Source organism: Aedes albopictus, chromosome 2 (genome assembly GCF_035046485.1).
Source record: "Aedes albopictus strain Foshan chromosome 2, AalbF5, whole genome shotgun sequence".
In the NCBI taxonomy this organism is placed as follows: Eukaryota; Metazoa; Arthropoda; class Insecta; order Diptera; family Culicidae; genus Aedes; species Aedes albopictus.
The window spans coordinates 318959858-318985186 of NC_085137.1; the positions used below are offsets into that span (position 1 = coordinate 318959858).

The following is a 25329-nucleotide window of genomic DNA, read 5'->3' on the forward strand; positions in this document are numbered from 1 at the left end:
TCGGCTGTAATAGTCAATAACTACCAATAAATGCTGTCCTTCTGGTAATGGTCCCAAAAAATCAGCTGCTACATCTATCCAGGGTTGTTCAGGAAGCTCACGACGCACCATAGGCTCAGGTGAGCTTGGTGCAGAAACCAATGTACAACCTTTACACAGCTTCACAAATTTCTCCACCTGTTGTTCCATTTTTTTCCACCACACATTAGTCCTCAAATGACTTTTCATCATATTAATACCTGGATGTCCTTCATGCGCAATCTGTAGGACTCGGTTACGGAGTGTATTAGGAATGACAATTCGATCAACTCTTAACAGCACTTCATCAATGCAACAGAGTTCGTTTGCAATCACGCGGTAAGATAACGGCAACGCTGATTGATTCTCATTCTCGAGGAGCGAAATGACATTGGAGATTTCAGTGTCTTTCTGACTTTCGTTCCTTATCTCATTCCAATCAAGAGCAAACGTGGATCCAGCCATTACAGCTATTTCTCGAATACATATTTCTTCCTCCGGATCAAATGCGGATGATTTTAGAGTCGACAATCGAGAAAGGCAATCAGCAATGTTCTGACTTCCAGGAATATGTACCACCTGATAGTCAAACGCCTGTAATCGTAGCACCCACCTCTCGATTCTTGCACATGCCTTCGAACGAGGAGTAAACAAAAACTCTAAAACTTTACAATCAGTCATCAAGATGAATGATTTGCCATACAGATACATCCGGAATCGCTCAACGCTCCATACTAAGGCCAAAGCTTCCTTCTCGGTTTGGCAATAGCGTTTTTCAGTATCCGTTAATGATTTAGAAGCAAATGAAATTACTCGTCGATCGCCATCCGCATTTTCTTGCAACAGAACTGCTCCTAATCCTGATGGACTTGCATCGGCAATTACTGTTGTGTTATCTTCGGCATTGAAAAATCCTAGAGACGTTGCAGCAGCGAGCTTTGTTTTTATGGCTTGGAAAGCTCTCTCGTGTTCAGCAGTCCATTCGAATTTCGTCTCCTTTTTCGTAAGATTTCGAAGAGGTTCAGCAATCGTTGCAAGGTTCGGAATGAATTTGTTCAAATAGTTTGCTAAACCTAAGAAGCTTCTTACTTCGGACTCGGTAGACGGTGAGCGAAACGACGAAACTGCATTCAGTTTGGCTTGCGATGGACTTATGCCGGTATCAGAGATCCGATGTCCCAAAAACTCCAGTTGTGAAACCCCGATAGCACACTTGTCCCAGTTTAGCTCTACGCCTCTTTCTTTAAGCCTATCAAGAACCTAGAAATAAATTCACATAACTCTTCTGTTTATTTATCATCTAATCTACCTCTTGACAAATCTTAAAATTCTACCTTCTTCAGATTCCTATCATGAATCTCCTTTGTTTCTCCTTCAATAATGACATCATCAAGATACCAGCAAGTTCCTTCGCAACCTGACAACATCTCTTCCATAATACGCTGGAAGATCTCAGGTGCAGTCACTAGTCCAAATGGTAGACGTTTGAATCTGAAGAGTCCTCGGTTGGTGATAAATGTTGTTACATCTCTTGATTCCTCACTCAGCTCAACTTGATGGAAGGCTTCACGGATGTCTAGCTTACTCCAAATCTTTCCTTTCCCCAATCGCGCAATATACTCTTCAACCACAGGCATAGGAAAATGTTCCCGAAGAACTGCTTGATTAACTCGTCTCAAATCCAAACAGATCCTCGGTTCTCCTGAAGCTTTTCCGACAACAACTAATGGTGACACCCACGTTGCAGGTCCTTTCTTTACTTCGATTATATCGCGAAGTAAAAGTTGTTCCAGCTTACTGTTGACTGCCGCTTCCATTGGTATTGGTACTCTTCTCAGAGGTTGAAACACTGGTTTGACCTATTGAATAAATTACTCATTTTAAATTTAATTTCTCAAAATAAAGCATACACTAGTTTAACCTCCGGATCCATTTCGATTGACGCCTTCACTCCCTTGATTTTGGCAAATGGCTTAGCTTTCACATCGACGTTATTCACTTCAACACCAACCTTCAAGACACCCAAACTCTTCGCCGTTGAATCGCCAAGAATATCCTTCTGACCCCCTCTGACAACAAAAAATTCTGCAAACGCTGATCGCCGACCGATGTTCACTTCCGCTTCGAATGTTCCAACAACGTCGAGGGGTCTTTCGCTACCGTATCCTCTCAGAATGCGCGCCGAACCTTTGATCGATTTCACAACTCGTACTGCTTTCGTTTTCAGCATCTCCCACGTCTCCAACTTTATCAAATTCGCATCAGCACCAGAGTCGATCAAAACCTTGATCTGAACACCGCCGATCGTAGCTTCCAGCATGTTGCTTTCGTTTCCTCCATAAAACGCATAGTAAATCTTTTCGTCCGGCTTGAAATCATCAACTTCTTCAACTTCGGTAATATTATCGGACTGGTTGTCCACCGTGTACACCTTCTTCGATACCTTCTTGGAGACCCCAAACTGGTTAACAGGCTTACGTTTCTTACACACAATCTCAAAATGTCCGAGTTTTTGACACCGACGACAGGTACGACCTCGAGCTGGACACTCCGGTGAGTTGGAAATATGGCCCATCTGTCCACACGCGTAGCAAGATGATTTGGAGCTCATTGAAGATGATTGTTGATTTAAACGACGATTATGAACAGCAGACAAAATTCCCACACGTTCGCCAAACTTTTTAGCCGTCGAAATTACACCTCTTCCTCGTTCGATCTCGTAAACTGATGATTCCCGCGAAACAGCGTTACTTTCTTTTAGCTCTTTCATCTGATGATCCGTGTCTTCGATGGTTGCAGCAATCTCTTCTATTTCCTTCAGCGTGCGATCGCGTTTCAAAATTGATTTGCGCAACTCATCTGACCGACAGTTTTCCACTACCACATCGATCAAATATATTTCCTTCAGAATTTCGCATACTTCTGACGAATATTTTTCGAAACCACAATTCATGATTTGTTGACGAAGACGAATGATGTAATGCGAAAATTTCTCGTTTGAATCTTGTTTTAGCTTACGAAGCTTCCTGCGCTCGATAACATCCTGTCTGCCGGCTTGAAAGTACGAGTCGAACAACTCTATGGCTAGGTCATAGACCTTCGGCTCAAGAGTAACCAATGGCATTTTGGCATGCTCAGGCAAACTACGGAACACCCGTTGTAGTTCCATTCCTCCTAGATGAAGCAACTTCGCGCGCTTCATCTTTTGGTCTGTTATACCGAACGCTTCAAAATAACATTCGAGAGACCACTTCCACGTTTCCCATTCTCTTGAAAGTTTTCCTTTCTCGATCATGTCACATCGAAACGGTGCTATTTGACGCGATTCTTCCATCTGTAACGTTTTTTTTATTTAACCAATTAGACTTGACAGAAAAATGAAACATTTTTTTTTATATTTTATTTGAATTACCGGATGATGGCGTGTGCAACAATACATAATAAATCAAAACAGTAAGAACATAAATGTAATACTGACGCATATATATGTATATATTTTTCCTTACACTGTACACCGGCCCAAATCCCACATTTGTCTCGTATGGCATACATCAAACTCAAACATTAATTATAATTCAAGTCAATTGTTAAATAAGATCAAATAAAAAATCAATTTGCGATGAATACACACAAGTAAACAATTTCAATAACGTTGAAATATTTACTATTGGTTCTAATCAAACCATTCTGTAGACATTTGAACAACTCTTGATAAAATCATATAATCGTGAAAATAACTTCATGTTCGAACACATATTTTTATTATGAAAGCCAAAGGCTGAAAATTTCTATAATAAAGCTAAATCAATTCAATCGACAGATTTGCATTGTTCGTTTAAATTCAATATTTGAATGATTTCAACTTAACATCACAACATTCAAAGAACCCTTATGGTAAAAAAATGAAAACATTCTTTTAACGCTTTTGCTTTAATTCAAAGTGTCTCTTAACGATCCTGATTTCCTTTGAACGCTCCTGGTTCAGTTCAAAATATCCATAGAAACTCCCCAAATTCAAATCAATTTTCCGTTCAAACGCTCCTGGTTCGAAAACAAAACTTCCTTTGAATCCACCTGGTCATTTAATGTCCTCTGAACGCTTCTGGTTCAATTCCGGTTCAAAATTACTTGTCAATAATTGAACACTGCCGGTTCAAAACATCCTTCGAACGCACCTGGTTCAATCCAACTCTCCATTCGAACGCTCCTGGTTCAATTCGAAATATCCCATGAACGCTCCTGGTTCAAACCGAACACAAAAATCCTTCGAACGCTCCTGGTTCAAATCAATACATTCCATGAACGCTCCTTGTTTAAACCGAACACAAAATTCCCTTGAACGCTCCTGGTTCGATTCAATTTACCAATCAAACTCTTTTGGTTCAAATAAAACAATCAATCGTAAAGAATCAAAACACAACAAATACTTACGTTCTCCTAGTAAACTCCCAATCCAGATCCAAACATCAACCGTATCAAAACAACGGTAAATCTATATACTTTCAATAATTGTCAATTACTTACACCGTATCACATTACTTTGCTTGGTTTTAAATTGATAAAAAAAATCTAGATTCAACCGAACACTCAACATAACTGTATTTACACTTTTTTTTATGTAAACAAGAAAATCGACACCACATCTCAGCTACTATATTGTTGCCATCTCTTTTATTCCACTTCATTGTACACACCCATCATCATTACCCGTCATTCAATGATTTCATTCATTTGGAAAATACCAACTGCAGCAGTAAATCACCAACACATTAGCAGAAAACGATTTGCTATCTTGCTTCTCAATTGTCCATCGGCTAGCTGTCAATGACACTCTGACAAAATGTTGTTGTTACTAAAATAGGCCTCCTTGCCATTGGCGAATCAGAACCTCCCCTCAAATAACAGCGATGTTACTATAGAAACAGTTGCTCGATTCATCATCGCCTCTCGAACCATCATTAGATTAGTTATGGAATTGTTCACCCCTGAGCCTCGGTGTACAGTGTTGCTGTCGTTGCTATGGAAACGACAAACATTTTTTCATCAAAATGAAAAAAAAATCATTACTTACCAGAAAAAAACTTAATTTTCAAATATTCGGATCTTTTACCGCTTACAGATACTCTCGCTTTTACTTTAAAACGTTAAAACTCAATAATACACCACTTTACTCACTCAGCACATCATCCGGAAAATTCAGATATTGAATCACTTTTCTCAAATTATTCACTTAGTTTTTTAATCAAAGCTAATCTCATACCTTTATCCTCGTCGCCAGTTGTAGAGAATAAGCAGGTATTTCAGAAGATATATTAATAACAATTACTGAATTAGGATTCAAACACGGTTTATTAATCTTTCCACGCAAACACTATCAGGACGCAAACAACTCTCATCACAACCAATCGTCACGCTTCGCACTTCTTAACTAACTCCCTTTCCTTCTGCCTACTACGATAACTGGATTTCCAACCAGTTCTATCTAATACTCTACACGGTGCTGTCGTGGCGTCGGTCTACTGGGTTAGATCCGAGCCCGCGGTTGGAAGGGGTCCCCGGCAAGGGTCGGGGTAGGTGAGATCCTGCTGTCTGCAACCTACGGGTGCATCTGATAGGGCCTGAAGGGTAGTAATACCCTTCCTTACGGGCAGGTCAGGGTTGCACGTGGGCATCAGTTCTTGATGTCCGCTCAGCAGTAGGGCGCGTGCGGGGTTGACCCTGCCCGCCTTCCGAGGACAAAGGGAGTGGCGAGGACCACTCGGGAAACTAACTAAGCGCCAGCATGCTACCGTGATGGACTCTCCAAAGCGAGTCATCGATGTTCGTTGCTGCAGGCTACGCAGCTAACCTTGTGGGTGCGATGTGCACTAGCCCCTCTCTGAAGCAATACCTTCTTGGTGGTTCCGGAGAGACGTAGGGTTTGGCGACCATAGGAATGGTTTAGTGGGTACGAGGAGAGAGTAGTCCTGGATTTTACTTTTGTTGTAGAAGACGGCCTGTCAGACCTACACTACCCTAACCTTCTGTTAGGGTGTCTGTTGAGCAGATTATCCCTCTATGGTTTAGAAGAAAAAAAAACATACATACATCATCCCAATTCGTCGGATTGAGTCGATTTGTATACGTAACTCGACCCTCCGAGCCCTCTATCAAAAGTTCGTTTTATGAGTAAATATATAGCCTTTCAGTACACTTTGATGTACGAGAAAGGCAAAAACCATCACGAGAGAACAAAAGTGCCGAGAATACGTAAGTTCCTCTATTAGTCGATATGAGAGATGAAAATAACTGTTTTCATTCGAGTAGAGGTTGCATGCGTCACATCACTGACCAAAGTGATACCAGAGGATGCGACTCTTTCCCCTCCAACCAACAAAAACTCTTACCTATGACAGTCGTGGAGAAGTAGAGGTAGTCTTGGTCTGGGCCTGTCCATAAACTGCGTAGACTCTGAGTAGAGGGACGGGGGAATCCGGCCAAAGTTTACGCTCCATACAAATTTTCAAATTTTTGAATGAACAAAAGTCTACGGAGAGGAGGGGGGTCTGAGATGGTCAATAATGAGTCTACGAAGTTTATGGATAGCGCCCTCTAGTAGCAACGCATGTCATACAAATATTTTTGCCCTTCCTCGATAACCGTAAAGTTTTGAATTCTCGAAGGTGCATTTGGTAACGGTAAGCTATTCCCAAGCTCCGTTTTTGTGGTCCCTTGTGCAATTACGACTGTTCTGGTCAATTACGGAGTAGCACCTACGAATTGCACGTTCACCTATGCTCATGCTGAACTTTTTTTTTCGACCATTATTTTGGGTTGGTGGGGTTTTACGTTAGGATGACAATTGCCGTTTAAAGATTATTTACGCATTATTGGTGGACATCGTCTTAGTAATTCTAAGCTTCATAATTCATTCTATTCGAATACGAAGCGATTACAACACCAGTTTCAATTCGTTCTGTATGGTAAAATGCATATAAAACTAAGAAACAAACAACGATATAAACTTCGTTTGGAGTAGTATTTGAGTTTTTGGAACAGTCTATTGACTTACACTTACTACGGTTCCAATATATGAAGCGTGATCGTGATGATAAAGCAATTGGGGAGAATCTCAATATCAGCTTAATTTTTGGAGGATTGTCGTTGAAGCGTATAACCAATGTGCGAGAAGTACAGAAGAGGCTAAAAAGAAACGACACATAGGTATGCTGCTGTATTTCTCACATCACCATTCGAGATTCATGTGGAGTGGATAAAAGCCAAGGCTGGCAACCGACTGGATGAATGAAGAAGGAGACAATTTTGAAAACTGCGGTAATTGGTTTACGGCGTGGTCAGAGGTGAGCTAATTTTGCATTTTTATCCTGTCAATGGAGGTCCAGCCTTTCGGAATAAGCCGCGATAATTACCGTTTAATGCGGTGAGAGTACGAATTTGGAGGTTGCATTGGTGGTAAATTTTGAACGGGACAAGATTTATGACCACCTGAGCGTTGAAACGTGATTTCGGGGATGGGAAGGGTTAACAATTTAAGGGCAATAAATGTTTTGATATAAGTAAGTTTTGATGTTTCGATTCAACGTGCATGCTGGAGTCTTGGTTCGATCAAGATCTTTTCAGGATTTTTTTTTCCATAATTTGGGCTGAAATGGCAGCATTTAGTGGTCATAGAATACTTAATGTAGAAACAGAATCTGCCACATTTGAAATGTAAACTCAGAAAAAATAAAATCTTCCACATGACTGCGAATTTTCAGCTCCACGAGATAAGAATCTTCCGGGTCAGCAAAACCCAGTGATTACACGGATTGCGCACCTTTAAAAAAAACTGAATCCGATCGAAATGGAAAGCCACCAATCAGTTCGGTTCTTTCTTTGCCTTATTTTCAATTTCATTTGACCAACTACAACGATCTGGCTTACGGAGGAGAGGAGTTCCAACTCCTGATTGCCATCGGGCATGAACCCGGCGTTCGAGACCGGACGGATGCTTGCCTCTACGTAAGAACAATCCATGGGAATTTAATTTCGATTTCGATTGGAACTTGCTTTCGGTGATCTTTAAATGCACAGCGATCGTAATTCTTGGTTCCATTCGTAGAGAAGAGGAACAGACGAAGACGCACTTGTGCGGCTTTGAACCTGTGGACCATCGTCATCTTCACCATTGCATCGTGGGGTACCCACACAGTCCACGCAGGGCCTTAAGGCCGGCCAATCAAAAGGGCGCGATCCGACGAGATACCGGTGAAAGGCCACAGCAGCAGCGCAGCGCGGCGGAGTAGGAACAACCTGGGCACTGACTGGCAGACACGCACTGCACATGGTAGCCAAATTGTTCCGAAGGAGATGGTTAAACACAGTTTGATGCACCGGAGATAGTACCGTATGTAATTAATCAAATTCATTGATATTGGGTTTGTTTAATTTTCTTTTGCTGCGTGGTGAATAATTTCGTCCACGCACGTTATCAGAGAGAGTGATCTGCAGCGGCAGCACCAGCAGTAGCTACAGCTGACGAATGAGGCAGGGCTGATTTTGTCTTTGCGATTGTTTTTGTTTGCTGGATTTAAACAATTTACATTTGTCTGATGTTGCGTAAAACACAAAATGTGGATTCAATGGTGATTGCGTGTGAAAATCAAGTGAAAGGGAAAACTCGATTATTTAACAAATGTATAATAATGAGCTTGCTATATTGATTGTTATCCCTACGATAAGAGTTTAATAGTATGTTGTTATATACACTCCCGATCAAAAGTTTGATATTTTTTTTAACCCATATCTCCGCCAATTTGCGTCCGATTTCAAAACCCTAGGTTTCATTCAAAACCCGGCACCCGACCACCAAACAGAAAACCAAATCGACTTCGTTCTAATTGACGGTAAATTTTTCTCGGATATAACCAATGTCCACACATACCGTCGTGCGAATATAGATTCGGATCACTACTTAGTAGCTGTATGCATGCGCTCAAAACTTTCGACAGTTATCACCACGCGTCGAAGTCGAACGCCGCGGCTCAACATCGAGCAACTTCGTATCGCAGAAGTGGCTCAAGACTACCCGCAGCAGTTAGCAGTGGCCCTATCAACGGAAGAGCAGCTTGGCGTAGCTACACTTGAAGGCAAGGGTCGGGGCAGGTGGAGACTAGACCGGCCCACATTTGTATAGCGAGAAAGAAAAGTTGGGAAAATTTACGGGGCACCCTCTAGAATCGTGCCTTTTAATGAGAAGAACAATCTGTGAAAGATTCAGCTCAATCGGTTTAAAACTGAGCTGGCGCAAATGAGTTAAAGGTTTGTATGGGATTTTCAGTCCAAATATATGGGAAATTGGATGACCTACAGTCTCTCACTCAGTACGCCGGTTCAGCGATTTAGATTTAGCTCAGAATTGAAAGAATGGTAGTTGATACCCTAGAGAACAACTTTGTAGAAGACCATATCATGATGAAACTTAATTTAGTTGCCGTTTCAGCTAAAGAAATCAGGATGAGGGCATCTTCCCCCGTTTACTCTCGGTTGTCACATGTAGCACGTGTTTGTCGGTCGCAGCTTGCGCGCTATATCATAGGCAGCTATGTAATTCTTCATTGTTTCGATACCCGCCCACGTGCGTGAGCAATTGAAATGAAGGACAACACAGCCGCCTATGATGTTGAGCGCAAGTTTCGGACAGCAAACACGTGCTGCATGTACCAACCGAGAGTAAACAGGGGAAGATGTCCTCATCCTGCATTTGTTAGCTGAAACCGCAACTAAATTAAGTTTTATCATTATATGGTCTTCTACAAAGTTGTTCCTTAGGGTATCAACTGCCATTCTTTCAATTATGAGCCAAATCAAACTCTTTTAACCAGCGTGCTGAATGAGAGACTGGAGGTCATCCAATTTCCCATATATTTGGATTGAAGATCCCATACAAACCTTCAACTCATTTGCGCCAGCTCAGTTTTAAACCGATTGAGCTGAAATTTTCACAGATTGCTCTTCTCATCCAAAGGCACGATTCTAGAGGGTGCCCCGTAGAATTTTTCGACATTTTTGTATTTGGGCCAGTCTAGTCTAGACCCTGCCGTCAGCAACCTTCTGGTGCAGCTGATAGGGCCTGAAGGGTAGTGATACCCTTGCCTTCAGCAGGTCAGATCGGGTTGCTCGTGGGCATCAGTTCTTGATGTCTGCAAAGCAGTTGGGTGCGGGAGGGGTTGACCTTGCCCGCCTTCCGAGAACAAAGGGAGTGGCGAGGACCACTCGGGAAACTGACTAAGCGCCAGCATGTTACCGTGATGGACATTCCAGAGCGAGTCATCGATGTTCGTTGCTGCTAGGCTACGTAGTTAACCTTGAGGGTGCGTTGTGCACTAGCCCCTCTCTGAAGCAATACCTTCTTGGTGGTTTCGGAGAAACGTAGGGTTTGGCGACCATAGGATTGGTTTAGTGGGTACGAGGAGAGAGTAGTCCTGGCTTTTACTTTTGTTGTAGAAGACGGCCTCAGCCCCACACTACCCTAACCTTCCTGTTAGGGTGTCTGTTGAGCAGATTATCCCCCTATGGGTCATTACCAAGATTTGGGAGGAGGAAGTATTACCGGAGGAATGGATGGAAGGTATCGTGTGTCCCATCTACAAAAAGCGCGGGATAAACACGAGTGGAACGGTTTCCACGAAGTTCGTTCAGCTGCTTGGTTTCGCTGATAATATTGATATTATTGCTCGAAAATGTGAGACGATGGCGGAAACGTACATCCGACTAAAGAGTGAAGCCAGGCGAATCGGATTAGTCATTAATGTGTCGAAGACAAAGTATATGATGGCAAAGTGCTCCAGGGAGGAATCACCGCGCCCGCCACCCCGAATTTATATCAACGGTGATGAAATCGAGGCGGTTGAAGAGTTCGTGTACTTGGGCTCACTGGTGACCGCCGAAAACGACACCAGCAGAGAAATTCAGAGGCGCATTGTGGCAGGAAATCGCGCTTACTTTGGACTCCGCGGAACCCTACGATCGAATAAAGTTCGCCGTAACACGAAGTTAACTATCTACAAAACGTTGTTTAGACCGGTCGTCCTCTATGGGCACGAAACATGGACCCTACTTGCAGAGGACCAACGCGCCCTTGGAGTTTTCGAACGGAAGGTGTTGTGTACCATCTACGGCGGAGTGCAGATGGAAGACGGGACTTGGAGAAGGCGAATGAACCACAAGCTGCATCAGCTGCTGAGAGAACCAACCATCGTCCATACCGTGAAAATCGGAAGGCTACGGTGGGCGGGCCACGTCATCAGGATGTCGGATAGCAACCCGACTAAAATGATTCTCGAGAGCCATCCGACCGGTACAAGAAGACGTGGAGCGCAGCGAGCTAGGTGGGTCGACCAAGTGGAGGACGCTCTGCGGACCCTACGCAGAGTGCGGAACTGGACCGAGTTGAATGGAGGCGGCTACTATGTACAGTAGAGGCCACCCCGGCCTTAGCCTGATTGGTAAGGTAAGTATACCCCGTTTTGATATTGCATACTGTTCGAATTGTTTCCCGAACGGGTAGTTAATCACATTTTATGGTTATCGTTTATGCGGGTAATTATATTTCCATATTTAGGCTGATATGAACTTATTGAGTTATTTTTCACAACTAAAACTTTTCTTTATAATTCGCAAATAATTTTCATTCTACTCTTCATGATTTGAAAATGATAGTTAACGATTCATATTTTAATTGTGTTATTTACTGAACGTAACATCCCAAGCCATGGGAATCTGAGGCAGATGGACAGTATAATGCACATTGCAACTATGTTCATGACAAATATGTTTTACCACAAGAGGAGACAAATTACTTTACATGGCGTCATCTTACAAGGTACTAAATCGCATAAAGCCATCAATTCTTTCAACCTGTGCAACGTTACCTCCTCCGAGCCAAAACGCAACCCCTTGTGTGAAGCAAGGAAAATCTCTTGCCACACGATACTCATATCATATTTATTAAATGTTTCTTACTCAAATAATAATTATCATTAATTTATTGGCACTCAAAACATCGGTTACTGCAGTCGGTCGTCGTCCTTCTAGCTGACGGAGGCTGATGCTGCCCGGGTCCCGGGATTGAACCTTATCTAACATCGCAACTTGTTGTCACGTTGCGTGTCCCCGTGCGATGGAACCCGCTAACATGCCCAGCTCGTGTCGTTCTCCGTAAGACATCTTGGGGGCTCGTGGAAAGCTAGTAGGTATGCGACAGGAAGATTTTTGCCAAATGCACCGGGAAAAGACCGCGCAACCGATGAGTTATGGGACGAAAGGCTCAGACGTGTGGTGGTGGTGCATTCAACGACCTAACAGCGAGCATCGATCAAACAGCTCAAACACACACGTTGCCTTCGGTCGGGCATGTATGATGACGGAATCTATGCAGGCAGGCAGTGTTGCGAATACTCACTAGCAAAAAATTATACTCACTTGCTTCTATCTCAGTCCAGAAGCATGCTATCAAAAAATGATGTTTGAAGGGGTTTTAGATTGTAGTTTGATTTAAAAGTTTGCCGAATAAAGTAAAGATCGCAAACGCATACCAAAACCGTGAGAGAGCTGTGAGTGCAAGGTGAGTATAAATTACATGAATTTTACTCACCTCGTACTCACAGCTCTCTCACAACTTTGGTATGCGTCTGCGACATTTACTTTATTCGGCAAACTTTTAGATTAAACAACAATCTAAAAGCCCTTCTAACATTTTTTGATAGCATGCTTCTGGACTGAGATAGAAGCAAATGAGTATCACTCTTGCAAGTGAGTATTCGCAACACTGCAGGCAGGCACTTTACTAAAAGCTTCGTGACGCTTTTCACCTGTGCTTATCAAAAGCGCCCATGCATGACCAACGACGGCCAGACATGCAGGAGGCGACAATCAACTAACATCGCATGGGGGTGATTGGATCAAATACTTGGTCAAAATGTATACAGGGTTCACGTAGAGCTGATTTTATTCAGCAAAACCATGCTCGTGGTGAACAAACCGCTTTTACTGATCAAATTTCGACCAAAAATGGTATCCAATGCCCCTAAGTGCAACGGTTAGGACAATTTGTACCTCATCGGGAAAGTCATCGCCAAGCCACACGGATTACAAACTATCTAAACGACAGGTGTGAAATGGCTCAATTAAATAACTGTTATGGCAATTATTTTATTACTTTAATCGTGATGGTATTGATTTATGATGCAAGTTCGACCCACAGTCGAAGCCTCGATGATGGAAGGTGCGAGGCAACGGCAAGTTTCCCGTGGGTCTTAGTTTGTAAACATTCAATATGATTATTTTTTTTTTGCTACGAAGCTGTTAACATAAGTTCCCACTATATCGAAGACACATGGGTACCACACTTCGGACGCGTTTAATCGGTTGATTAATTTTATCTTGCAATGTGGAAACATGGAATATTCCTATACTATTGCATAATGTCCGAAAAGACGACGACGACGCAACGAAACAAAAGGAAAAAGGCGAACCATTTCTCAGTCCTTCCAATTCGACTACACGAAACATTTTTTCCGCTTTTGAGCAAAGCCGCGGCGGCGATTAACGAACGGGATCTGGGTGCGTTTATATTAACAAGCTTGCACTTATTTCAACAAATTCTCAACTCGTGAGCCGCCCGGATCAGCCCGGTGATTGATTACTGCACTTTATCATTGTCGGTTGCGATCAGCTTTTCGTAACAATTTCTTTATTTTGGTTGGATATAAATCTGACAAAGTGGTTCTGACATCATCGAACGGGTGAGCGACGGTTTAATATCTAGGGTAAAAATCAGTAGGCAAGGGAGTTCATCACCTACTCGTAGTGCTTTGTGAGAATCAACATACATACATACATTTATTTGTTCAACACCACATTCAAGACAAGACATAATCAACAATAGTACGCCACAATACTCGGTTTGTGGCTGCCGCTCTTCATCCTCGCCTCGGTCGCTCCCAATGCTCGCCAGGTCACGCTCCATCGTGCTCTCTCCGCTCCACGCCTTCTTGTGCCAACCGGATTAGCTGCAAACTCTAGCTTTGCAGGGTTGTTGTCCGGCATTCTTGCAACACCGTATCCTTCCGGCTTTGGCCACCTTCTGGATGCTGGGTTCGCCGTAAAGTGCAGCGAGCTCGTGGTTCATCCTTCTCCGCCACACACCGTTCTCCTGCACACCACCGAAGATCGTCCTTAGCACGCGTCGCTCGAAAACTCCGAGTGCTTGCAGGTCCTCCTCGAGCATGGTCCATGTCTCGTGCCCGTAGAGGATCACCGGTCTTATTAGCGTTTTGTACATGGTGCATTTGGTGCGTGGGTGAATCTTTTTCGATCGCAGTTTCTTCTGGAGCCCGTAGTAGGCCCGACATCCGCTGATGATGCGCCTCCGAATTTCACGGCTCACGTTGTTGTCAGCCATCAGTAAGGATCCGAGATAGACGAATTCCTCCACCACCTCGAAAGTATCCCCGTCTAGCGTAACATTACTACCCAGACAGATCCGGTCGTGTTCGGTTTCACCTACCAGCATGTACTTTGTTTTTGAGGCATTCACCACCAGCCCGATCTTTGCTGCTTCGCATTTCAGGCGGGTGTACAGCTCTGCCACCGTTTCAAATGTTCTGGCAATAATGTCCATGTCGTCCGCAAAGCACAGAAATTGACCGGATTTTGTGAAAATCGTTCCCCGGCTGTTGAGCCCCGCTCGTCGCATCACACCTTCCAGAGCGATGTTGAAGAGTAGGCATGAGAGTCCATCACCTTGTCGCAGTCCCCGGCGAGATTCGAATGAACTGGATAGTTCACCCGAAACCCTTACGCAGTTTTGCACACCGTCCATCGTTGCTTTAATCAGTCTAGTCACCTTCCCAGGAAAGCCGTTTTCGTCCATGATTCTCCATAGCTCTGTGCGGTCGATACTGTCGTATGTCGCTTTGAAGTCGATGAACACGTGATGCGTTGGGGCCTGGTATTCACGGCATTTCTGGAGGATTTGCCGTACGGTAAAGATCTGGTCCGTTGTTGACCGGCGGTCGATGAAGCTGGCTTGATAACTTCCCACGAACTCATTCGTTTTAGGTGTCAGACGACGGAAGATGATCTGGGATAGCACTTTGTAGGCAGCATTCAAACTAGTGATCGCCCTAAAGTTCTCACGTTCCAAATGATCGCCTTTCTTGTGAATGGGGCAGATTACCCCTTCTTTCCACTCCTCCGGTAGCTGATCGGTTTCCCAGATCCTGACTATCAGCCGATGCAGACAGGTGGCCAACTTTTCTGGGCCCATCTTGATGAGTTCAGCTGCGATGCCATCCTTACCAGCTGCTTTGTTGGTTTTGAGCTGGTGAATGGCATCCTTAACTTCCCTCAGCATGGGAGTTGGTTCATTTCCGTCCTCCGCTGCACTGGCGTCGTCGTTTCTTCCGTTGCCGTGGTCTCCCGTGCCTACGTTCTCCACGCCGCTCAGGTGCTGATCGAAGTGCTGCTTCCACCTTTCGATCACCTCACGTCCGTCCGTCAAAAGGCCTCCGTTTTTATCCCTGCATATTTCGGCTCGTGGAACGAAGCCGTAGCGGGATGCGTTGAGCTTCTGATAGAACTTCCGTGTTTCTTGGGAACGGCAAAGCAGTTCCATTTCTTCACACTCCGCTTCTTCAAGGTGGCGCTTTTTCTCCCGAAAGAGGCGAGTCTGCTGTTTCAACTTCTGTTTGTAACGTTCAACGTTCTGTCGAGTCCCTTGCTGCAGCATTACCGCCCTCGCTGCGTTCTTCTCCTCCAAAACCGTTCTGCACTCTTCGTCGAACCATTCGTTCCGTCGATTCCGTTCCACGTACCCGATGGTGCTCTCGGCTGCGTCGTTGATGGCTGTACTCCGGCAGTCCTCTAGAGGGGCTTCATCGAGCTCGCCCTCGTCTGGCAACGCGGCCTCGAGATTCTGCGCGTTTGCTGAGGTGACATCCGGTTGTTTCAGTCGTTCTAGGTTGTACCGTGGCGGTCGCCGGCACCGTACATTGATGATGACGGAGAGTTTTGGGCGCAGTTTGACCATCACCAGATAGTGGTCGGAGTCGATAGGTCCTGACGTCGCCACGATAGGTCGCCACGATAGGTCCTGACGTCGATAATGTCGGAGAAGTGCCGTCCGTCAATCAGAACGTGGTCGATTTGAGATTCTGTCTGCTGTGGTGATCTCCAGGTGTAATGGGAGGCTGTGTTGGAAAAAGGTGCTACGTATGGCCATATTTTTTGAGGCGGCGAAATCAATGAGTCGTAGGCCGTTTTCGTTCGTCTGCTGGTGAGCGCTGAACTTAGCAATCGTCGGTCTGAATTTCTCCTCCTGGCCTTCCTGAGCGTTTAAATCTCCTATGATGATGTTGACGTCTTGGCTTGGGCAGCGATCGTACTCGCGTTCAGGCTGCGCGTAAAATGCATCCTTGTCATCATCAGTACTTCCGGAGTGTGGGCTATACACGTTTATTATGCTGAAGTTGAAGAATCGGCCCTTGATCCTCAACCTGCACATTCTTTCGTCGATCGGCCACCAACCGATCACGCGCCTCTGCATATCACCCATCACGATGAAAGCTGTTCCCAGCTCGCGTGTGTTGCCGCAGCTCTGGTAGATGGTATGATTACCTCTAAACGTTCGCACCATGGATCCTGTCCAACACACCTCCTGCAGCGCTACGATGCCGAACCCGCGGTCCTTCAGTAGATCGGCGAGTATGCGGGTGCTCCCAAAGAAGCTGAGAGATCGGCAGTTCCACGTACCGAGTTTCCAATCGCAAGTCCTTTCTGTTCGCTGGGGTCGTTGCCGTTGGTCTCGGTTCGTATTATTCTGTTGCTGATTTTCCGTTACAATGGTTTTTTTACAGCTGGCTCGTAGGGCCTGACACCAACCCCCTACTTTCCGGAGGACCATAGTGCACAGTTGAGCTTAGAGTCCTTCCCTGGCACTCGGACGTAGATCAGCCGCCCCTAACATGGGGATCAGACGGTGTTGTGAGCCGCTCCTCCTGGAGAACAGACGCTCAGGTTTGCTGAAGCAAACCCCCCCTTCCCTGTCAGCTTACGACCAAAGTTCCCACTGGGGTTGGTTACCCGATCTTCCCTAAGGTTGCTCATAGTTTCCGGCCGGTACCGCGAGGAGGTAGGGATAGGAATTGCTGGGCAGAGGCTAGTGAATCACAATGGGATATGAATTGCGCAGTATACCCAGCCTTTACCATGCCTGTATAATAACTAAATTGAATTGGACTATCACCATACAGATATACCGCAGTGTGCAACATAATTGTCCCATGTGAATAGGGATTCCCATAGAACATGGGACAACTATGCGGCACACGGCAGTATAATTTACATTCAAATCCTCAAGACAGCATCGTTTGCATCAAATATGCGATGTTCATGAAATGAAATTGGGAAATCACGTCTCATCCTAAAGAACAAAAACAGCTTGTTAAGAAAACTTCGTCGTTTTTTGTTGATTCGTTTTGAAAAACCATTGAGAGAACTAATGTCCAAGCTTCTTTTGCTTTGTGATGCTTGTACAGTTTCAAATGGGGTTTCGTTCTAAAGTATCGGTTTGTTCGTTAACTGTATGAATTTTGGTCGTTTGACTGGACATCGAATGGCTCGAAGGGCCATTTGTTACAAATGATGAGATGCATATGATTAGTGAGAGTGATTACCGTGATTGGGTTCGTACATTTCGTGGAATGATTGCATGCGAGTGGAAATTGAGTAATTGAGGCGTTCTTGGAGAATGTATTATTTTTTCTCGCATCCTGAACGCAGTGTTTTAACTCGATGGGGGGTCTGGAGCCTGTTTGTTAATTTGCATCGCTAATCATGTTCTTTTCTTTTTTTGCAGGTGAGTGACGTAACCAGTTGTGTGAATGCATCTTTGTGATTTGTAAGTGTGTATATCCCAGAGTAAGGTATTTAAATTTAAATTTTTGTTGTTATAGCATTAATATTATAATTTATAAAACAAAACCTTGCCCTTACAACAATAGACATCTAAATGAAATAAATGTTTATTATTTGTTACAATTTGTTATGGAAGAATTGTAGTATCAAACATATTACATTAACACATAACACATACACACATCCACACATATTCAATTCCTACACCGTTCTGTATATAACTAATGTTGAAAGAAAACAAGAAAGAGTTATGCAAGTCAGAATTAAGTATCAAGAAGAAACCAAAATGTGGAGAAAGTTGTATAATCAGTTAATCAATACCCCATGGAAGATTCCCTTTCATTCACGCATTGCTCCCAGCTCGATGATCTCCCAAAATTGATCCAGCACAGCATAAAAACAAAAACCTACAATCACGCACCGACTTCATCGGAGCGCTGCCCAGAATATCAATCATCATCAAATTTTCATGGTTTCAATTAAAAAGTTTTCCTTCGATGATCCCCGTGCCGTTCGGGTTGTGAGCCTTTCCCTTCGATTCAGATCCCAAAGGGTATGTCTCCCATTGAGGTTGTCTCCCTTCCGTTGCCGCATCGCTTTGCGCATCACCGAAAACAATTTGTCGTTCCGTCGCAACAGGGCGCGACCCATCCACGATGGTGGGCGATCGTCAGCTTTCATCGAGCGAGTTACATTTCAATTAAATGACACACGTTATTGTCACTCAAAGTGAAGCAGTCAGTGCAGTGCTGGGGAGGGAGATTGGATGGGAAACGCATCGTCACTGCCAAAAACAACATTGGAACTGATTCATGATGTCAACTTTTTGTGTTTTCGTGATGCTATTCGGTCGATTATTAATGGATCACTCACTTTGAGTGATGGGCGTTCAGCTCTTTTTGTGACTGTGGTTGTTTATGTTACTAGTAGCGATGGTAAATTTCTGGTTTATTGTTTAGCGTTAAAGTAATGCAGAAAAGCAATCGTATTGTTATTTTATTAGTGGTGTTAATTTAAAAAAAATATAAATTAAAAAAATATGTAAAATCATTAAGTATGAAGTAAGTAAACTAAAGAAAAAAAAGGAAAAGATTGAAATTTTATTCAAAACTTGGCAAAATAATCGAAAAAAGCCTAATTAAATAAAAATAAACGCGGATCAGCATAATCATTTACAGAATAAAAACTGTCATCTAGCAGCTGCATTCAATTGAGTGAGTGAAACTCTGCCAGAGTACTAGCAAATCACTCCGAGTTAAGAATGCAGAAATAAAACATATACCACATGCTCTGCATTCCTCGCTTCTTAAAGCTAAACTGAAAAATATCATCCGACGATTCATAAAACGCCGCTCTAATCGTGGAAGTGTGCATGGCATAAATGATTTAATTACCTTCCAATATGATGTACAGACCACATGCGTTCCGAGTCGAGAGATGATAATTGAAGCCGTCATCTCTGATCTGCACGGCACCTCGTGCGTGTAGTGCAAGTGGTAGCGCACCCACTCCACTTCTGCAAGTGCAGCTTGGGGCGATTGAACTCCCAAGCGCCGACGACGGATGATGGACAACGGGTTTGGGTTCATTTTTTTGTTTTGTTAATTCGCCGTACCATATCAGGTGTATACACGAAACGAAAATTCTCTGATGCTGGGGTCAATTTTCGAGAGAAAAAAAACTGCTCGATCAATCAGGGTGGATATAATTTGCCATCTAAAAACGATCTTATGTTGCTCATAAGCATTGGCTCATTTCGTTCGTTGAAGTACGGTGCGTTGAAATGTCGATTTTATGTTAATATCATAAAAAATATAAGGCATTAGAATTGTACCTATGTATCTAACCTTACCTTGTTGGCTACACAGTAACTTTACTCTAACGTCGAGCGTATTGTATAGCACCATCTTCGTCGATCTTGGGCGATGTTCCTCCAGTTTCCCTGAACGTGTAGGGATCGCAGATCTTCTTCAATCGCGTGTAGCCAGCGCGTTCGCGGCCGCCCACGAAGTTACTGACCTCTACTAGGTACCTTGCTAAATATTGTTTTCGCTATTCTTTCTTCCGACAGTCATACTACGTGTCCAGCCCACTGTAATCTGCTGTATTTTATACGTTTCACAATATTCGCATATTTGTACTCTTGAAAGAACTCGCGATTCATGCGTCAGCGCCGCACTCCTTTTTCTAGTTTCTCACCAAGAATGATCTAATCTAGGAAATTCTTAAAGCTTTTCGGTCAACCTCCTTCAATGTCCACGCCTCGTGACCGTAGAGGGCAACCAGAAAAATCAGCGTCTTATGAAGAGCGAAATTCGTTTATGTTTGCAAGTTACTGGACCTAAACTGATTGACGGGCTTGATGGTCTAGTGACTATCGCTTCTGATTTATGTGCAGAAGGTCATGTGTTCAATCCCTGGCCAGTCCCTTTCCTCCTACTTTGTATCTTTCTATCTACTTTCTCTCTTCTCTCTCTCTCTCTCTTCTCTACAAATACAACTCATATATATTCACATGTTCATAGCCATTGCTACCAGAACCAGAAACGAATTGAAAAAGTCGTATAGCTGTTAGTGCACAGGGTCAAATATTTGTCCAAAAAGAAACCAATGCTCAAACACCTTGTTTGACTCGATCGAATTTTCATTAGTGTCAAACTGATGTTGTTTCTTGAGTTCTTTCCTAGTCAAATATTTGACCCTGTGTAGGGGAATCAATGTATTTTGGACACTTGCATTTGTTTTGCCGTGGGTGTCCAAAAATATTGGCGCGTAGCTGTGTCCAAAATATGTTGGTTCCCCTACTTCAGGCCTTTCCTTTCCTTGCAACTTCCACAGCACAGTGTATATTTATTTATTTACATAAAGTCAACAGGTAATACAAATCACCCCAATGACACTTAACTAACATTTACAGACTGCCGAGGTACCTTACATAATTCACGTTTAAAACTACACTTATTTGCCTTGCGTGAAACATTAAAATCAAAAACAAAATAACATTTATTAAACACACGGGACATGCTACGAATCGGTTCGTGTTGACCGTAATTAGTCCTAGCTGAAGAAAGACGTAAAAATGAGTGTGTTCGAAGATTCCGGCGTCGTGCGTTGATGTTCAGCATGCTCAAGAGTGATGGGCAGTCAATATTGCCCTGCAGGAGGTCTCCGACAAAACATGCTTGAGCAACATTTCGCCTTGCAGCGAGAGATTCCAAATGTATAAGTAGGCAACGGCTCTCATAACTTGGTAGGTCGTGCTGATTCCTCCACCTGAGGTGGCGTAAGGCAAAACGAATAAACTTTCGCTGGATACGCTCAATTCGTTGTACGCTGTTATCATAGTAGGGGGCCCAAACAACTGCCGAATATTCCAGGATAGGACGTACGATTGAGCAGTATAGCGATTTCATGCAGTAAACGTCCTTGAACTTCTTGGAAAAGCGGAAGAGGAAGCCGAGCAGCGACGATGCTTTCCCAACGACATAAGCAACATGGTCCTTGAATGTCATTTTGGAGTCAAGGAGAATCCCCAGGTCCTTCACTGTCGATACACGATGTAATTGCACTCCTGCCAAAGCGTAATCGTAGCGGAAGGTTGTTTTCTTGCGGCTAAACGAAATGACAGAGCACTTCGACACATTCAGGGACATTCGGTTATAACGTCTACAAGCCTGCAACCGAAGCGAACTGTGCCGCTTGACCTTCATAAAGGGTGATACGGTCAAACTTTGGTCACACAATTTGTTTCATAACTTGAGATTGCATACACCGAAACAGCTGATTTTTGAACCAGTAATGGTACATTATATGTAGCTTGTATTATAAAATTTTCATCAAAATCGGTTTAGTATTTGCGGAGATATTGTGAATCCTGAAATCTGCAATTTAAAAATTTTGTACAAAGAGGATTAAAAAATAAGAACGTATTTTTATTCTTTTATTTATAGAGGCAGAAATACTAAACCAATTTCAATGAAAATTTTTCTGTATGTCAAGTATACATATCAAAATGTTGTGTAGAAATTTCATTCAATTTGATCCAGCCGTTACAAAGTTATATATGTGGTCAAATTTTGTTAAATTTTGTCAAGTCAAATTTTGGTCACACAATTTTTTTCATAACTTTAGACTGCGTACACCAAAACAGCTGATTTTTGGATCAGTAATGGTACATCATATGTAGCTTGTACCATAAAATTTTCATCAAAATGGGTCTAGTATTTGCGGAGATATTGTTGAACCCTGAGATCTGTAATTTTAAAATTTTGTGCACAAATAAGAACCCATTTTTACTGTTTTATTTATAGAGCCAGAGATACTTAACCTATTTCAATGAAAATTTTTCTGTATGTTAAGTATTAGGGTGTCCCAAAATAGAAAAAGTGTCAAAAAGTTAACTTGCTCACCCTTAGAAAGATAGATTAGGGTCTTAGAAACAATAGTTCCATACATGAAAACTCAATCAAAAAATATTTAGAGGTTGCACGCATCGGTTTTATGAAAAATGGCCGATTTTTGGTATTTTTACCAAAAAAATGCTAATATGAGTTGAAAAATAAAAGAAATAAAAGTCATCAATCAAAGTCAATCATAGTTCTAGGTCCCGCAAACAAAGGTTGGAGGGATTTTAGGTCGACAAAGCTGATTTTATATATTTGGCAAAGGTTCAAATATCAAGAAATCGCGATTTTTTTCACCAAATTTTTCAAAAATGCTCAATTTATAAGGATTTTGAATTTTTCCCTGTGATTCGCGATTCCTTTATTTTATAGCAAATTTTGTGTAGATTATTTCGGCTGAAGACAGTTTTGAGCTAACTCTTTCATGAGCTGAGATATCGGTATGATAATGATAACACAATCAATGAAAAAATCGTGTTTTCTTACGTTAATCGATCTTGTTCACTAGTTTCCATGGCTACCATGCAATTTAAACAACACACGACAAATGTTTGACATAATAGTACGTGCAATTGTACATTTTCGAAGAATGTCATACTGCATGACAGCAACAATATGTAAAGGTTTTGAGAGTTAATCATCGTTTTATATCTACATATGCTAAACTTACCTTTTCACACCCGCTTTGTGAATACGAGAAGAATTTTTTTTCTTAGATTTCATCTGTTGATCAGATAACAGTAGCAAGCCACCGATTCAAGACTAGTGATTTTGGTTGCAAATTATGTTTTAACAAGTAAGCTGCGCAGCAGAAAGATTTTAGCATTGACATTTCTTAGGTTAACACCTCTTGTAACATATAAAACTAGTGACTAAGTTATATTTATTTTTTTTAATAATAGTGGAATCTTAACATCCTGATGCTTTCTAAAATCCAACCCTAGCTGCAAATATGTGCGCTAATGGTTTATTTTTAAAATCAAATTATATAATAGATCTCAATATTATGTAAAGAATTTGCTTTAGTTAAAATTCGCGAATAAAAAGAAAAAAAATTCTAATATTGGTAAAAAATCCAGCATTTCCATGCACATATTTCAATTTTTATGTCGATTGGCTGAAACTATAAAACTATATATTTCTTTCTTATAAATTTTATTAGTTATTTTATTTTCATTTAGGTTGTTTTTAATGTTAGAGCAGTAGTTCCGGTATAACTAGAAAGCACCTATAAATATGTTAGCTTAACAAGAGTACCAATACCTATTTAAAAAGGCAAACATTGTTGAGCGATCAACACATCATCCATAATATATCATAGAACTTAACACAGGGAATTTGATCGTCTGACTTGCGATCACTTACATTCAGAGTTAATGTACACGTGCTGTAGTCCCATGTACGGGAGCCACATGGCAAGCGAACTCCCAGGAGCTCTGTACATTTTGAGACTGAAAGTTGTGTGCCTCATTTTTCTCAAGATGTGTCTCATGAGCTTCGTCTCATGCGCTGATTAAATTAGAAAATTTCACGACAAAAACTTCCTAAACGAACGAGAATTGATACCTTAACCTTTGCATTGAGAATCCCTAGTCGTATCATATAGACCAACCAGACACTTGAGTTGTGTACGGAAAAAAGTTGTTGAGGTTCTTCGTTACCAAGAAGTTGTTTTTCACCTTAGATACCAACAGCTCACGCAGCGCATGAGACGAGCTAGGCGCTAAGCTCGCACCCACCAGATTTTCGTGAGCCTCCTAGCCGCGCAGCATACTGCGATTTTGAGAGCTGGGAGACGATTTGGCAGGAGGCTCGCTGTCACATTTATGTACACATGAGCAATGGGAAACTCTGCTTACATTATTAAAATTTCGCAACGTGTCACTTTTTGAGTCTTTCTTTGAATCAGTAAGCACAATCAATGTAAAATTATCAAAGTAACCCATTTTTTTTCTGAAAATCTTCTAAAATCTGTACTTGCATAACATAACATTTCAAACACTTGTTATTTGCTTTTTTTTTACATGGTAGCCATAGAAACTAATGAACAAAAACAAATAACATAAGAAAATCTGATTTTTTTCATTGATTGTGTTATCATTATTATGCCGATATCTCAACTCATGAAGAAGATAGCTCAAAACTGTCTTCAGCCGAAATAATCTACACAAAATTTGCCATAAATTAAGGGAATTGCGAAGCACAGGAAAAATTTCAAAATTCATATAAATTGAGCATTTTTGAAAAATTTGGTGAAAAAAATCGCGATTTCTTTATATTTTAACCTTTGCCAAATATATAAAATCAGCTTTGTCGACCTAAACTCCCTCCAAACTTTGTTTGCGGGACCCAGAACTATGATTTGCTTTGATTGATGACTTTTATTTCTTTTATTTTTCAACTCATATTAGCATTTTTTTGTTAAAAATACCAAAAATCGTCCATTTGTCATAAAACCGATGCGTGCAACCTCTAAATATTTTTTGATTGAGTTTTCATGTATGGAACTATTGTTGCTAGGACCGTAATCTATCATTCTAAGGGTGAGCAAGTTAACTTTTTGACACTTTTTCTATTTTGGGACACCCTATTAAGTATGCATATCAAAATGTTGTGTAAAAATTTCATTCAATTTGATCCAGCCGCTACAAAGTTATATTTGCTTAAGTGGCAGCCGGTCAGTTTTTTTCATATTCAAACTGCTGCAACTTTGGAAGTATTCATACAAAATGGCTCAAAATTTTACTAAGAACATATTTTCATAATAGTATTATACTGTAAAATTTTGATAAAAATCAGAGCAGTATTGGTAGTTTTTTAAACAAAATTGTGCTTTACTGACCTTGAATTTCCGAAAATTTACTATGGAACGCCTTTGTACAAAATTTTAAAAAGGTAGGTCGATGGTTTTATCTATATATTAACCAATACTTATTCGATTTTGATGAAA

At 42.0% G+C, this 25329-nt stretch overlaps 1 protein-coding gene across 2 annotated transcripts in view; it reads left to right on the forward strand.

The window, feature by feature from the left end:
* Positions 1 to 18014, forward strand: part of LOC134288220 (uncharacterized) — an 837108-nt gene extending 819094 nt beyond the window's left edge. The window contains exon 4 of one of the 2 annotated variants that reach the window (XM_062852333.1): positions 17918 to 18013. In XM_062852333.1, the coding sequence (XP_062708317.1) occupies positions 17918 to 17956 (39 nt within the window). In that variant the 3' untranslated portion in view covers positions 17957 to 18013. Of the gene's footprint in view, positions 1 to 17917 lie in introns of both variants that reach the window. The other variant, XM_062852334.1, reaches the window with a different exon arrangement.
* The last annotated feature ends 7315 nt before the right edge of the window (positions 18015 to 25329 follow it).